A 15847-nucleotide genomic window follows, 5' to 3' on the forward strand; every position below is an offset into this window, starting at 1 on the left:
TGGACTCTGCCACTCTTCATGGCGTCCTGAGTGTCTGTTGCTATGGATCAGAGTACACTTCTGAGAACCAGGTGTAAAAGCCACTTGATCGGAGAAAAGTTTGCTTTCCATAAAATGGAAACCTAAGAGAGCCGGCTGCAGTGGCTCATTCCTGTAATTCCAGCAATTGGGAGGCTAAAGTAGGAGGACCACGGAGGATTCCAGATGCCTGAGCTACATAGTGAGTTTCAGACAGCATGAGCTACAAATGAAATCCTGTTTCAAAACCCCAAAAAGTGGGGCAGGGGGTGGACTGAAGTTGAGGAGGTAACTTGGTTGGTCGGTAGAGGGCTTGCTTGGCCTGCAGGTAGCTATGGGCTCCACCTCAGCACCACATAAAATCACTAATCCCAGCTCTTGGGAGGCTGAAGTAAGTATGTGAGTCTGAGGTCAGTCTGCTCCAGATAAGATGTTTCGGGCCAGCCAGGACAACATACTGAGATCCTTCGTCAAACAAACAAACAACAAAAGAATAATTCATGGTCATCTTCAGTCACCCAGCAAATTTGGAGCTAGCCTGAGTCACATGGAACTTTTGTCTCAAAAGAAAACAATAAAGAAACTAAAGTATATGAACTAAACAAAACGGAAGACTAAGAAGGATGTTACTCTTAGCAGCAGGTTGTGGATATTTTCTTTTTCTTTTTATTAATTCATTCATTTATTTGTTAACATCCTAATCACTGCCCTCTTCCCACTCCCTCCCTCACAGAGTCCTTTCCTCCCATTCCTCCTCTCCTTCTCCTCTGAGAGGTTGTGACTCCCCCACCCTTACACCAATCAGAATGGCTAAGGTCAAAAGGGAACAGCATATGCTAGCAAGGATGTGGAGAAAGGGAACACTCCTCCATTGCTTGTGGCACTGCAAACTTGTACAATCACTTTTGAAATCAATCTGGCAGTTTCTCAGAAAATTGAAAATAATTCTACCTGAAGACCCAGATATATGGCTCCTCTGTTCATAACAGCCAGAAACTGGAAACAACCCAGGTGTCTCTCAACCGAAGAATGGATACAGAAAATGTGGTTCAATTACACAGTGTAATACTTTTTAGCTATTAAAAAGAAGGACATCATGAATTTTGCAGGCAAAGGGATAGAACTAGAAAATATCGTCCTGAGTGAGGTAACCCAGACCCCCAAAAGGCATGTATAGTATGTAATCACTGATAACTGGATATTAGCCACAAAGTACAGAATACCTATGATACACCCTACAGACCCAAAGAAGTTAAACAAGAAAGAAGAGCCAACCAAGCAAGGATGCTTGAATCTCACTTAGAAGGGGAAACTTGCAAATAACCAAATTGCTTGCTTTCCCTTGGTTTTATCTGGGACAAGAAAATTCATATGTGTTTTGAGAGGGGATCAAAAGATGTTGAAATATTTGTAGGACAATAAACAGAAATTGTTCTATTCTCTGGTATAAAAAAGAAAGTCAATGAGCTGTGATATTCACCCAACTTACTGCTTTTTCTTTAGTTACACTAAAAAGGGACCTGTGCTTTGATATGAATGAGTGTAGAGGCATGGACATAGCACCATCCTCATCTGTAGCAGAATTTTAATTCAGCAACAGGTTACAGAGAGGCAAGGGGTCACATACAAAGACCTAGGTCTGTGTGATCCAACTGGAATGCAGACCCACCACTCTTTTGACCCCTCTGACTGGAATGCAGACACACCCTTAGTATACAACTTTAAGGTAAGATTAGCTTGTAGAAGGAAGCAGCCATGTTGAGAAGTGAATTCTAAGTGAGGGGCAGACAAAGTGATGAATCAGAGAAAGATTTGACAGAATGAGTCAGATATAGAATGTACCCAACTCTCATTATTTAAGAGCAATGCAGGGAGAGAGAGTTAGGAGTCAGTGCCGTGAGTGCATTGCAGTGGAGTTGAGTTCATTCATGAGTCCACACAGTTTAGTACAGATCAGCAGAGACAGCTGAAGCCAGAGAATGAGAAGGAGCCAGAAGATTAGAACAAATTTCCAGAGGCCAAGCAGAACAATTCCCTGAGAAGCTGAAAGAAGCCAGATTAAAATCAGTCAGTTTGGAGAGATGTTTGAGCCAAAACAGCTGAGTTGAATCAGGCAGCCAAAGTTCAGAAAGAAGTAGAAAGGGTGAGCTTATTCAACAGTAAGTATACGGGATGACAATTACATCTGGAGAATAAAAGATATTTATACACTCATTGTGGCCTAGACAAACAAAAGCTGCTGTAGAACCAATAGTGGACTACGTAAGATCACATCAGTGAGTTTAATATAAAGTAGGTGTCTAACTTTCTGTTATGTTTAACTTGTTCAGAGTATGGAGCGGAGAGAGCTCAGGTGGCATTCAGAATCTCCAAGTTCGCCTTTGGGAGAAGTCTACTCACTTTTGGAACTTGAATTATGCCTGTGAAGGCAGCCTGATTTGATCAGCTCATTCCAGTTCAGCTTCTTTCAGTAAGTCATTCTGAAAATGTTCAAGCCTAGAAGGAAGTTGGAGGGAAAAATAAGACCTTCAACAACAGTACAAAGAATCCAATGCTACTCACCTAACCCAGCCGGCTGCAAACTGCGGCCAGATTCACACACACTCCCCTCCCTTACACAGATGCATATCTGTGGCAGAACATTGGCTCAATTGGTGCTATCACTCTTGTTGAATATGTTCTCAGAACAAGGGTGTCTTATTTCATAGCCACAATTCTACCATTGCCCTCAAGAAATTTATCATTGATAACCAATGGCTCTGTGTGTGTGTGTGTGTGTGTGTGTGTGTGTGTGTGTGTGTGTGTATGTGTGTGTGTGTGAGAGCATGTGCACACACAGGTCAGAGATTGATTTTGGGTATCTCCCTTTATTACTTGCCATATTATTTTTCAAGATAATCTCTCACAGAGTGTGAAGATTTCTATTCCAGATAGACTGGAAGGCCAATGAGCCCCCACACCATTTCCCACAAGAACTGAATTCAGAACCTCATGCTTTCACATCAAGCACATTCCCCACTGAGATATCTCCCCAGTCCCAGACAATGCACAGTGCTTTTAAATAAATAGCTCACAATCAACTGACCCAATAGTTATGCTTATTTATGAATTTATTTATCCTTTTTCCTAGGTATACATAGGTATCATAGGTATCCTATGTATACCTAGCTAGCTTGCAACTTGCTACGTAGACCAGAGTGGCCTCAAACTAACAGAGATCCACATACCTGGTTGGTGCTGTTTCATTGATTTATTTTTTTAATTGGTGGGTTTTTGTTTTGTTTTGTTTTGTTTTGTTTTTGCTTGTTTTTGTAATGTATCTTTACGATGATTACATGTCGAACTTTCTTTCTTTTTTTCTTTTTTTGGTTTTCCGAGACAGGGTTTCTCTGTGTAGCCCTGGCTGTTCTGGTACTCACTCTGTAGACCAGGATGGCCTTGAACTCAGAAATCCGGCTGCTTCTGCCTCCCAAGTGCTGAGATTAAAGGTGTGCACCACCACTGCCCGGCATATGTTGAACTTTCAAAGTTCTCTCAATTCCTTGTTGTTTTCCACTCTGAAACAATCCTGGAAGATGCTGACACTTAAGTTTAACTTTTCTTATGGAATGTATCATTTTCCCATTTATGTTTCTTTCATTGTTTGTATAGCTTTCATCTTCTCCTCAATGAAAGAGGTTTAAAGGCTGATCTAACTTGTCTTTGTCAGTTGGCATCTATCAAAGCATGGTTCACAGAGTAGGCAATCTATCTATCAATAACATATCTGCCTTCATATCTATCTGCTGGCTTGCTGGCTAGTAGGATGAGTCTGAATTTCTTTTATTGCTGAGACATAGGGAGCTGGTTAAAAATTCCAAATTAAAAGCACTTGTATATTTTTTTATTTAAACTTTTGTGAATGTATACATGTATTTCACTGTATAGGTGCTGAAGGAGGCCAAAAGATGCTAGACACTCTAGAGCTGAGGTTGTCGGTACTGTGAGCTGCCCAAGGAAGTGATGGGAGCAAAACTCCATTCCTTTGTAAGAGCAACAAGTATTCTTAAATGCTGGCCAGCTTTTCAGATCCTAATTTCTTTATATGTGTATTTTTTGTCCATATAGTAGCCTACCCCAAACTTTTTTCTTTTATAAAATTTTCAGTAAAAATAAAACATGTATGTCATATGCCTCAAGTTTTTTCATAAAAGTCATATTGTTAAGCATTAAAGGTATTCTTCCTATCTAGAGATCACAATTCTTTATTTTAAAACTTCTTTAAAATAAATTATGTTTTGGACACACACACATGCACACACATGCGCACACATGCACATACACATGCCGTCGGGTACTTGTGGACATCAGAGGAAAGCTTTATGGGGTTGGGTCTCTCCTTCCACACCTCCATGGGTTCTGGGGTCATGCTCAGGTCACTGAGGTTTGTGCAACAAGTACCTTTACCCACTGAGCATCCCAGCCTGAGAGTTCATCCTTTAGCACCAGGAAACACTTGCATATTTTTTATTTGAGAGTGTTATATAAATGTCAATTTTATTTCCCAAGATGGAGGGATGAGATGAGAGCCTTCCCAAACTATTTGAATACACTACATGGCTTGGGCGAAGCCCAGAGCATTTCTTTCTCTGTTCTAACCATCCTTAGGCCTAGGCCTGGAAGCTTCTAGCCTCCATACAATCTAACCTTCTAAACAGACTGATTCAGTCTGGCTTCTCTAGGCTTTTTGTTGAATTGCTCTGCTTGGCCTCATACTCACTTTGACAATCACTTCTAATCTTCTGGCTCCTTCAAATTCTCTGGCTTGTTCTGTGTCTATCTTGTTCTCTTTGCCACCTGTCCCTATAAAACTGCCACACACACACACACAGACACACACACACAGAGAGACAGAAACACACACACACACAGACACACACACACACAGCCCTTATCACATCACCCCTGTCTTTTTCTGTTGTGTTCTTAAGTTGCCTCCCTTTCCCAACTGCTCTCTTGTGAGTTGGATGTATCCTATCTCTAACTCACTCTGTCAAATCTTTCTCTTATTCATCACTTTGTCTGCCCCTCAATTAAATATTACTTCAAACATGGGTGCTTCCTTTTACTAACTTCATCTTCATTGTTAGGGATTAAAGATGTGTATTAGGGGCATGTCTACATTCCAGCCAAATCATACTGTAATCCAGAGTGTGTCTATATTCTAGCTGAATCACACAGACCTAGAAGATCTTTGGATGTGATCCCTTGCCAGAAGAGCCATGTTGCTGGATTAAATTCCTCTTCAGTGTTCTGTTGGCATGCTTTCTGTCTTCTGAGAAATACGATTCTGTCATTGAAATGTGACTCAGGTGGCTCTTCTTTTTTTCTCATTCTCTGCCTTCTGATATATTCCTTTAATGTTTACCTTTAACCTATCAGAGAGCTTCTACTTCACCCCTTCCCTGAGACAAGGTTTCTCTCTGTAGCTGTCCTGCAACTTACTTTGTAGACCAGGATAGCCTTGAACTCACAGAGATCTGCCTGCCTTTGCCTCTTGTGTGCTAGCATTAAAGGCATGCATAGATGCCTGGCTTTAAGATGTCTACTTTTAAAACTAAGTTCTTCAGGAGTTTGTCTTTGTTTTCTGAGTTCCTTTTTATATTATCAGCTTTTTGTTTTAGGAATATATTTATTTTCTGCTCTTCCCAATCCAGCACATCCCTCCCCCACCCCCACCCCCTGCTTCAGTTCTATCCCAGTGGGCCTATTTTCTGTCTTCTAGAACATTTGTCAAAATTTGGACTCTGATGACTTTGTTCCTTTTATCATGATGTGTTGGGGAGGAGGTGAGACAGATACCTGTGTGTACTCAGCTTGCCATCTTTGAGGAGTTTGTTTTATTGAAAAGTGTTTGGGTAAAAAAATAAAATTTCCCCGGGGAAATCTGGTCTTGTCAGTAGTGAAAGTTCCCTGCCCGAAGATTCAGAAATGATGCTCTGCTTCTGAGATCAAGGTTACGATAACCCGGAAGGGCTCAAAGTTTCTACTGAATAATCTGGTAACAGGAAGCATTTAGATACCAAGAGGGAGATAAACTCCCCAAGCATTTAGGCAGCCCTGACACTTATTAACAACTGGATAAGACAGATCCACAAAAAGTTCACTTAAAGTTGGTTAAAACAAAAGGTTGTGTTCATTCTGCAGTGGGGTTCCTGTGCACTCTTTTATTTCCTCCGACTACTGGACCTGAGAGAATGAATAAAGCTGCAGCACCCGGCCACTCCTAGTTCTACTCACTCACAAAGAATGTCCCCTTTGAGCCACTGCGATACCTGTTGGCTACTCCCACAGATTCTTCAGGATTGGCTGGGACTGCAAATAAAACACTGTTTGCCTATAATCAAGTTGATAAGCTACAATATAAACGAAGACAGGCACCTGCTACAACTGTGGCACTCTACTCTCTTTTCCTAAACGTTTACATTCAAGACCTGGAAAGGACACATTGTCTCCTGCCGAAAGAAAAGATCTTTAAAGAAGAAAAAGCCTAAAATGGGTCTGCTGAATTCTAAAAACCTCAAAAGCAAGCAAGCCCACATTCTTCTGCTGGGACTTGACTCCGCGGGGAAATCTACTCTGCTTTACAGGTTAAAGTTTGCGGAGACTCTTGCTACCATTCCAACCATCGGCTTCAACGTGGAAATGGTCCAGCTGCAGAGCGGTTTTACACTCACGGTGTGGGATGTTGGAGGACAGGAGAAGATGCGAACTGTCTGGGACTGCTACTGTGAGAACACGCACGGGCTGGTGTATGTGGTGGACTGTTCCGAAGGCCAAAAGCGATTGGAGGACTCTCGCAAAGAGTTCAAGCAAATTTTGAAGAACGAACACATCAAAAACAGGCCGGTCGTCATATTAGCCAACAAACAAGACTTGCCGGGAGCTCTGAGCGCTGAAGACATCACCAGGATGTTCAAGGTGAAAAAGCTGTGCAGCGACCGGAACTGGTATGTGCAACCCTGCTGTGCAGTCACCGGCGAAGGGCTGGATGACGGGTTCAGGAAATTAACTGAGTTTGTGAAAAGCCACCTGAAGACAAGAGAGACCTTAGCATTCTTCAAGCAGAAATGAGACAATGATGAAGTGGAAATGGGAATTCTGTTTTATTTCCCATGTAAAGTGGACAAACAAAAAAAAAAAAGTAAGTTGCAGAGTCAGCAAACTTTTCTGGGGGGAAATTTTTTCCCCCACCCTGCTCAGCTAAAGAAGGAACTTTATAAGCAAACTATGGGGTAATGATCATTGAAAAGGAAGAATTTATATTTTGTAAAGGTTAAAACGCGTTGGATGACTTGAAAGTTATGTTTAGAGTCGGATAAATGTTTATTAATTTTGTATGACCACTAAAGTTTAAATAGCTGTCTGCTTATATAGTTAGGATTTTCTCATATAGTTCCCAGATGTTACAGGCATTGAATTTCTACCTTGTTCTTGGGTAGTAATTGAGTAGCGGGAAAACAACAAAAAGAAGCTTACATTGTGGATGTTAAACTTTTGAAAATCTTTGTTTTGTAAACAGAAACACCCCACCCCCACCCCCCCAAGCTGTCAGTGTTTTGAAATCTATTGCTGGTAACTTCCTTTATCTTTTAAAATACATATTTTTTTAATTAATTCTTTGAGCATTTCAAACAACGTGCATTGAAAACACACACATACACACCCCTTCCTTAGACAAAGAACTTCACATCAGTGGCCTAGAGGAAGTATTGTCCTGCAGGGTAAACTCTGAGTTTAGTGTTCCACTTTAGGACCCGCTGCAGTGGAACTCAGCTTAGCGGCCCCATCACCCAGGAACACAGGTGCTCTTGGTAGGGACCAAGCAGGAAGCCAGGACAGACTTTGTTCTCAGAGACCTTGCAGTTCACTGGGTGAAGTGACATGAAGCTGGCAGCTGGAGCACTGGCAGTAGTTGACACATGTTATCAAATGAGAAACACCCAGGGAAACAGGAAACACTTCTTAGGAGAGATGGAATTGAAGGGGACTATCTAACTACCAGGGACCCCACACACGTGTACATTAATCAAGAAGATTTCCCATAGTTAGAGAAATCCCCAAAGCTGTTACAACCAAGAGAAGGGGTGGATAGGCGAGCAGCAAAGGAGCTCAGGATAGATCTGGAATCTCCAATAGAGGAGCAGAGCTCCCAGAGAGGCCCTGTAACTAACACTTGCCTCTTCTCCACTCCAGCCAGCCTCCTGAGGTGTAGAATAAAGCCACTGAGCTCCGTAGCAGCCCCAATGGCTATGAATCGTAAGACGACAGGGGAAAATAAAGGCATAATAAGTGTAGGGCTGGAGAGGTGGCTCTGAGGTGAGAGCACTTGCTGCTCTTCCAGCACACTTGCATTGGGTTCCTGATTAGTTCTCCGTGCTTCACAATTAATTGCATGTAATCCCAGCTCCAAATGATCTGACACCCTCTTCTGGGCACCAGTACACACATGGGACACACTTACATACATATACGTAAAAATGAAAATAAATCTTCAAAGAAGACAAGTCGAGGGTGAAGGCCCCCAGATTGCTTTTTACATTTTTCTTCTCTCCTTGTAGCTCTGATATTTGCTCAGCAAAGACCCTCCTGTGCTTTGTAGTATGACTCAAGTGAAGGAGACATGTAATGATGGCGGCTTTTGGGTTGAAACTGTGTAGAGCAGTCTTTGGGATAAACAGCTTCTCAGATCTCACTCAGGGTCTACAACTGCTATGAGGGGAAAAAAAAATTAGGCGTTGTTATTTCAGTTTACAGATGTGAGTGTTGAGGCTGAACAAGGTGATGCCAAATCTTGCACACACACACACACACACACACACACACACACAAGCCCTTTTAAAAATGTATCATATCACGGTGTTGGGGGTGGAAAAGTCACAAGACAACTTTGAGGAGTCAGTTCCTCCCACTGTGTGAGTGTTGGGGGCTAAACTGAGGTCACAGGCTTAGCAGCAAGTGTCTTCACTGGTTAAGACATCTCTCCAGCCAACTACTATGGTTTTTCCCCCTTTCTTTTGTTTTTGAGATGATAATATAATTACATCATTACACCCCTGTTTTTCCTCCATCCAAATCCTCCCATATACCCTTCCCTGCTCTTTTTAAAATCCATGCTCTCTCTTTTTTTCATTAACTTTAACTGAGAACTTGGCAGAGTCAAGACTGGAATTCAGGAGTGTCTGCTCTCTTCAGTGAACTTCCAACACAAAGAGCTGGGGCCGGTGTGTAGCTCACTGGTAGAGTGACTGTGCCAGCAATTCAGGATGCTCTGGGTTTGATCCCAAATACCAGAGGGGTGGAAAAACTCTAGGGAATATGGATTCTATAACAAGAAAAATTTTTAGGGATAAACCCCATGAATACTAGATAAGCATAGTAACCAATGTAAGAAACACGTAGAACAATTTGTTTCTGACTTCAGGGAGCTCTGGGATGAAGATGTCAAAGCTTCAGAGCAGAATTCTTTCTGAGTCTCACAAACTGACTGAAGCCTCATACATATCTTCCCTTATAATTTGTTTTTAATTTAATCTTAAAATTAAGAGTCATTCATTTATTTCAATGCAGAATAACTAAATCTTGAAAACACTTAGAAGCTTGAGTTGTGTGTGCTTGGTGTAGTAGGCATGCATATTCTTAAGGTATGGCAAATTGATAAAGTAGTATCTTCCTGTCGTTAGAAATTCTCCCCTTAACAGCAAGTGTTCCTCAAAATCTGTGTTTATATTCTCTAGAAATGTACAAGGTTGGTCATGCTTTACCCAGGATCCACTTCCCACCATTTATTAGCTGTTTAATGTCAATTTCACCAGTTTCCCCTTCAACATTCCCCTTCCTGCTCTGTCTTCTGACTTTCTCTTCTCTATCCAACAACATGGGTGAGTGAATTGTTATACACACACACACAACTATATGTGTGTACACACTTCATATACAAATATACCACACACATACTATCTGTGTGCACACATATATACACTATATCTGTGCACACATACACACTCTATGTCTGTGCACACATACACACACCATACACATATGCACCACACATACCATGTGCATTCACACATACATATCACATACACACATACACACGCACATGTGTACCCCCTGAACAGGATTCCCCCTGACATACTAAGGATATATCCCTGATACACTAAGGGAAGAGTAGAAGACAAGTTATAGACAATAGTAAAATATTCCCTAGTAGATGAAAGAGGCTGTGCACACTCATACTTTGATGTTTATTACTATAAATTTTATGTATTTTTTATACATATTTATTTATTTATTTATAGCTGCCTGTAGCCACTAATCAACTGGGTTCACCTGAAAGGAGAGCTGGGAATGAAAGGGGACGGAGGTTGAGAAGAGATGAAGCCAAGACAAAGCTCTCTCTGATCAAGGCTCAAAGCTTTAATGTTCAGCTCTCAATTTAAAGGGAAAGGCCCAACCCCAAACCCCTCCGGGTTTCAGCTGGAGATGGGTGGGATAATCCATAATCCGTTCTAGATCAGGGCCGGAGATGTCTCAAGGCAAGCCCGGGGGCAGTTCTGCCTCTGTGTTCTGTGGAGCCAAGGTGGGTAACTCCACCTAGATCCTATCACTTGGTCTGTTGTGGTAAACAAGGTCTCTCAGGCCTGCTCTTGCCTGGGGGAAGGATACATTTATTTGTTGTGTGAATGGTACTCAAGAATAAAGCCAGGGCCTCAGACATGTTAGGTGGACACTCTACCATTGAGCTGGTAGAGTATGCTCTGCCCACTGCAGAGTTCTTTAGTTTGTTCTATGTAATGCATTCTTTTAGGTGTCTCATCTGCGCATTTTTTATGTCTAAATACATTTTATTGTGTATATCTGAGGTTTACCATATGATGCTCTAGGTGACATGGACATTGTGAAATGGTTTTTATAGTGTAGCAAATTATCACCTCACATAGTTGCTTTGAGACAAAAGCAGCCAGAACCTACTTATGAGCAGAAATCCTAAACACCATTTAGCTCTCCTCCTGTCCCTGCTGTCTACTGGGGCAGAACTAACTGCGTGCGGCTGTGGACCTGGCAGTTCTGAGAAGCCGCCACTGCAGAACAGCGCCAGGGTTGAAGAGTATAATTCTCACACTTTTCAGATGTAGGTAACTAACAGTTAAGCATTTCAGTTTTCTCTTCTACATATTCTAAGTAAAAGTAATTACTCCGGGACAGAGTAAAGAATGATAAATAGATAAACCAGCCATACTTACTTTTTCATTCATTCATTTCCCGAGTCTTTGTATTACCTTGGACATCAATAAGTGTTTCTTTATCCTCTTGGAGTCCTCTTTAAATTCCTCGAATTCTTCAATAAAATTTATTACTTTTTAATAATTATGTGTCCTGGGATTCATCTAGGTCGTTCTCATCAGAAAGAACGCTTCTTTAAGACTAGTGAATTTGATGGGAGACATGTTGTATTGCCATTTATGTGGTTTTGGGGTTTGTGATTTGGCCAGGGCTTATGGACTTTATTTGGTTGTGTGTGATGTGATGACCTGGCTTTCTTTAGATCGGGCCCATGCAGGAACTACTGGTGGATATGCTGATCAACTGGACCAGGCCTGTGGGCCTGGATGAGGGAGGAAAGGAGTGTCTCATCAGTCAAAGATGCCCCTCGAACAAAGTGCATCTGAAAGCCACTAGACCTAGGCATATCTGTTTGGAGAAACCACAGGGAGGTGGGGGATGGGAGCGGACAGGAAAGAGAAGAATTGACCACCATGCAAGGTGGCTTTTGATCAGAGGTCTGGAAGTCTGTGAGTCTGTACAAGTACAATGCTTTCTGAAACAGTGTCTCTTGTAGCCCAGGCTGGCCTTAAATGTATCCAAGGCTGGACTCAAACTCTTGATCCTCTGATTCTACCTCACAAGTTCTGGGATTATATATGTACACTACCACACTCTGCTTGACTAACTTATATTAATGTTAAACTTGTCTCTGTCCAGAAAGATTGAAAGAAACAGCCAAGAGTCATTTCCTTTGGCAGTGCTACTGGGTATATAAAGCAAAAACATAATCTAATAATGTTTTGGGGATTTCAGTCCAGCAGTGTTAACATAGTGTTAAATATTAACAATTATGTTAATATTTAAAGTAAACGTTAATATTGTTGGGTTAAGTGGCACCAAACATGAGAAAGCATACAAATATAAAGGCAGTTCTTAGATGACCTAAATATAAGAGTAGCATTTTCAGAATTGTTCATTTTGTCCCCTCACAATTCAGACGGGGACCAGTTGGGGATGTAGAGTTCTTGACCACTATTTGTGAAGTCCTAGGTTCAATCCCCATAGAAGGGGAGAGGAGCTGAGCATGAACTCCCATAATCCCCAAACTAGGGAGGTGGAGTCAGAGGTAACCTTGGGCTACGTGAAGGCCTGTATCCAGTCGGGTACGGGGTGTGTTTGGGATATAGCTCAGCTGGCACTGTACTTGTCTAGCAATCTGAAGTGCCGCGTTTGCTCCCCAGCCATGCATACTGCTGGTACCGTGGTGCATACCTGTAACCCCGGCACTTGGGAAGTGAAGGTAGGAGAATCAGGAGTTCAAGGTTATCCTTGACTACATACACAGTGAGTTTGAGTCTATCTTGGCAGACATGAAAACTTCTCTCAGAAAAGGGGGGAGGGGAAGCCCTCACAGGAACATAACAGCTATTACCAACAGCACACAAGGAGACTGATCAAGTAGCTACTAACCCTAGTCCCATGACTTCAAGTCTTTAATAAAGGATAGCTAGTAAGTATTAAGAGTGAGTTAAACAATATGTGACACATAAACATCTTGCCATTTAAGGTGGTTCTGCAATGCAAATGGAACTATGGTCTATGAAGCTTTTCGGCCCCCAAACACAGAAGATAGCTCCCCCCCCAGCCCCCACCCCTCCACCCCCACCTCTGCATCCAGCAGCAGAGCAGCAGATAGTATCAACTCTACATTCAAAATTCATGTTCTCTGAACACTTTCCATTCCCACCATTACTACAAACGCCCATCATTCTCCACTACAACCCCTTCTATTCTCAACTAGGTAACCCTGTTCTTCACAAGAATTCTGCCCAGAGGCTTTTCTAAGATTGAAAATCAGATTATATCTTTCTCTTAGTTTAACTGCCTCCATTTATTTACTTGACCTCTTACCCACTCCTGGTTTTTAATCCTTGCCCTTCGGCCATACTGCCTCCATGTTTGTTTGTTACTTCCAGCTCATGACTGCCCCAGGGCCCGTGAACTTCCTGCTTCTCCTACTCAGGATACACTCCCCTGGAGTCTTCAAATTGCTTATTTCTGTCTGTCTGTGTCCGTGTCAGTGTCCGTGTCTAGTATATGCTCACGAGTGCAGGTACCTACAGAGGCCAGAGGGTTTGCAGCTCCCTGGAGCCAGAGTTACAGGAATTGTGAACTGCCCGAAGTGGGATCTAGGAATTGCACTCAGGGTTTCTGAGCCATCATCTCTCCAGATCTGAGTTGTATATCTAAATTGTTTAGTTATACAACTAAGAGTGTAGAGATATTTCCCAAATTCTCTTGGGAGGAATCTCCCATCTCAATATCTCTAACCCTATCTTCTGTTGACTAGTTTTTTGTTTGTTTTGGATTTTTTTTTTTGTTTTTTTTGTTTTTTTGTTTTTGTTTTTGAGACATGGTGTGTCTGTGTAGCCCTGGTTGTCCTAGAACTTGCTCTGTTGATCAGGCTGGCCTAGAACTCACAGAGATCACCTACCTGTCTCCGCCGCCCCAGGGTTGGGATTAAAGGCATGTTCCACCATCAACCAGCTGACTTTCTTATTCTTTATTCTGTTTTTCTTTCTAGAAGGTGAGCTGTAAGGAGCTGGGGACTTTGTCTTCTTCTCTATTACATTCTAGAATTATGTGTAGGGCAAAAGTTATTTACAAGATGTTTGTAGAACATAAAAAAAAAATGATCTGAACCCTGAAGTAAGTCTTGTCAAGCTTTGGAAGGGGAGCGTGGGAACAATATCGGCTGCTCCAGCTCAGGACACCAAATATGCCTGCTCTACCCAAGGGCAGTGCGCTCTGCTCCAACTCTAGACGCCAAACTGGGTGGGAATTCTGCTTTGTTGCCATTTGTTTTTTAGGAAGACCATTCTGCCTCTCAGAGTAGGCTTTCTCAACTAGAGCTGTGACTCGAATAAGCACTGTCCTTGTGGTGAGCTGTTTGGTTCTGAAAGTCGCTGGAAGCACCGCTGGGAAATTACCCCAATAAACTAGATCTTGTCTCTTGCTTCTATCTGACACACCCAAACCTTCCTTCCCCCAGCCTCCTGTTTTTTACAGATACCTTCTGACCTTTCTCCCTACACCTATCCATTTGAGTCGCCCTAGAACAGGTAGGAAAGACAGGGTTTACTTCTCCTTTAGCTTAAAAAAAAATCCTAATATTTAGAGAAGTCGAAACAAAAGTAAATTTAACATTTATTTTCTAACTATATTTTCCAACATTACAGTTTTGTCATATTTTTGTGCTGTCTGTCTGTCTTGTCTATCTGTCTGCCCATCTTTCTCTTCCCATCTCCCTTACTCCTCTTACATACACACACATGCTCACACACTGGCACACTCGCATGCACACACACACTGGCACATGCACACACTGGCACATGCACACACTGGCACATGCACATACTGGCACACACACTGGCACATGCACATACACACACCGGCACACGCACACACTGGTACATGTACACACACACTGGCACATGTACACAAACACACTGGCATACGCACACACTGACACTCGCGTGCACACACACACACACACACAGGCACATGTGCACACACTGGCACATGCACTCAGAGTTGCAATGGTCCTCACTCCTCATGCCAAAGTACAGCACCACATATTTCCTCAGATGCAACCTCTGTCTACTTGCAGTACCACTATGACATAAGCAATTTTATGTATTATTAAATATTATTTAACAGTTCATAATAAAATTTTCTCTAGGTCATCAATTATAGAATTAGTTTGACCCAGGATCTACTGTAATTGGTTTTTCATTTGGAATATTCTCTTGGTTTTTTACTACCCAGAAACTTTTGAAAAGTTTGGGCCACATTTTCTTTTTTTAGGTGAGTCTTGCTAGGTTGTCATGATTGTCAGGCTTGTCAAGGATATATGATCCTGCCTCGGGCTCCCAGTTGGCGCTTATGGGTGACTGCCGATGGTTCTGGTTTCTCGGATTTTATAGAATGCCTCACTGTTTGAATTTGTCTGATGCTTTAGGATTAGACTCTGGATAAGCATTTTTAGTTAGAGTATTCTACAGATAAAGTCGTCCCTCCCACTGTACCCGTAAGGGAGTCACAACGTCCATCTGTCTCGGCCGCGGCACTTATACAATAGTACTTCATTTGCAGTAGTGGCCTCTAACTTTCTCCACACAGCAAGCAGCTCTTCATAAGTACTTTTGAAATGCATTTGATATGATAAATATTTTGAGGCCTTCTGAGTATTGTGTTCCTCCATAGCCTCTCACCAAATGACCCGTACCTGAGTCTCTTTTATTCTCCGTAATCCCTCCTCGCTGTGTATTCATGGGCACACTTGAAAACGCTTTGTTATCACAGATCCTTTAAGTGAGTGCTTTGCAATCTAGTGCTATTCAAGTTTCCAGCACCTGCAGCAGTGCCTGAAACCTGCTTAGAAAAGTGAAATTCCCAGTGGCCACCCAACATGTTCAACAGAACCTCAGCGTGTGTGTGTGTGTGTGTGTGTGTGTGTGTG

At 42.2% G+C, this 15847-nt stretch overlaps 1 protein-coding gene across 1 annotated transcript; it reads left to right on the forward strand.

Moving 5' to 3' along the window:
* Positions 1 to 6416: 6416 nt before the first annotated feature.
* On the forward strand, positions 6417 to 11417 carry Arl14 (ARF like GTPase 14). Its single transcript, XM_076932502.1, has one exon. It carries the CDS (start codon positions 6553 to 6555, stop codon positions 7129 to 7131), a length of 579 nt encoding a protein of 192 aa, XP_076788617.1. The 5' UTR covers positions 6417 to 6552; the 3' UTR covers positions 7132 to 11417.
* The last annotated feature ends 4430 nt before the right edge of the window (positions 11418 to 15847 follow it).

The sequence above is a fragment of the Arvicanthis niloticus genome, chromosome 4 (assembly GCF_011762505.2).
Source record: "Arvicanthis niloticus isolate mArvNil1 chromosome 4, mArvNil1.pat.X, whole genome shotgun sequence".
Taxonomy (NCBI): Eukaryota; Metazoa; Chordata; class Mammalia; order Rodentia; family Muridae; genus Arvicanthis; species Arvicanthis niloticus.

Bases quoted from the DNA above. Each gene is read 5' to 3' on its own strand.
- Arl14 (XM_076932502.1), top strand. From the start codon at position 6,553: ATGGGTCTGCTGAATTCTAAAAACCTCAAAAGCAAGCAAGCCCACATT.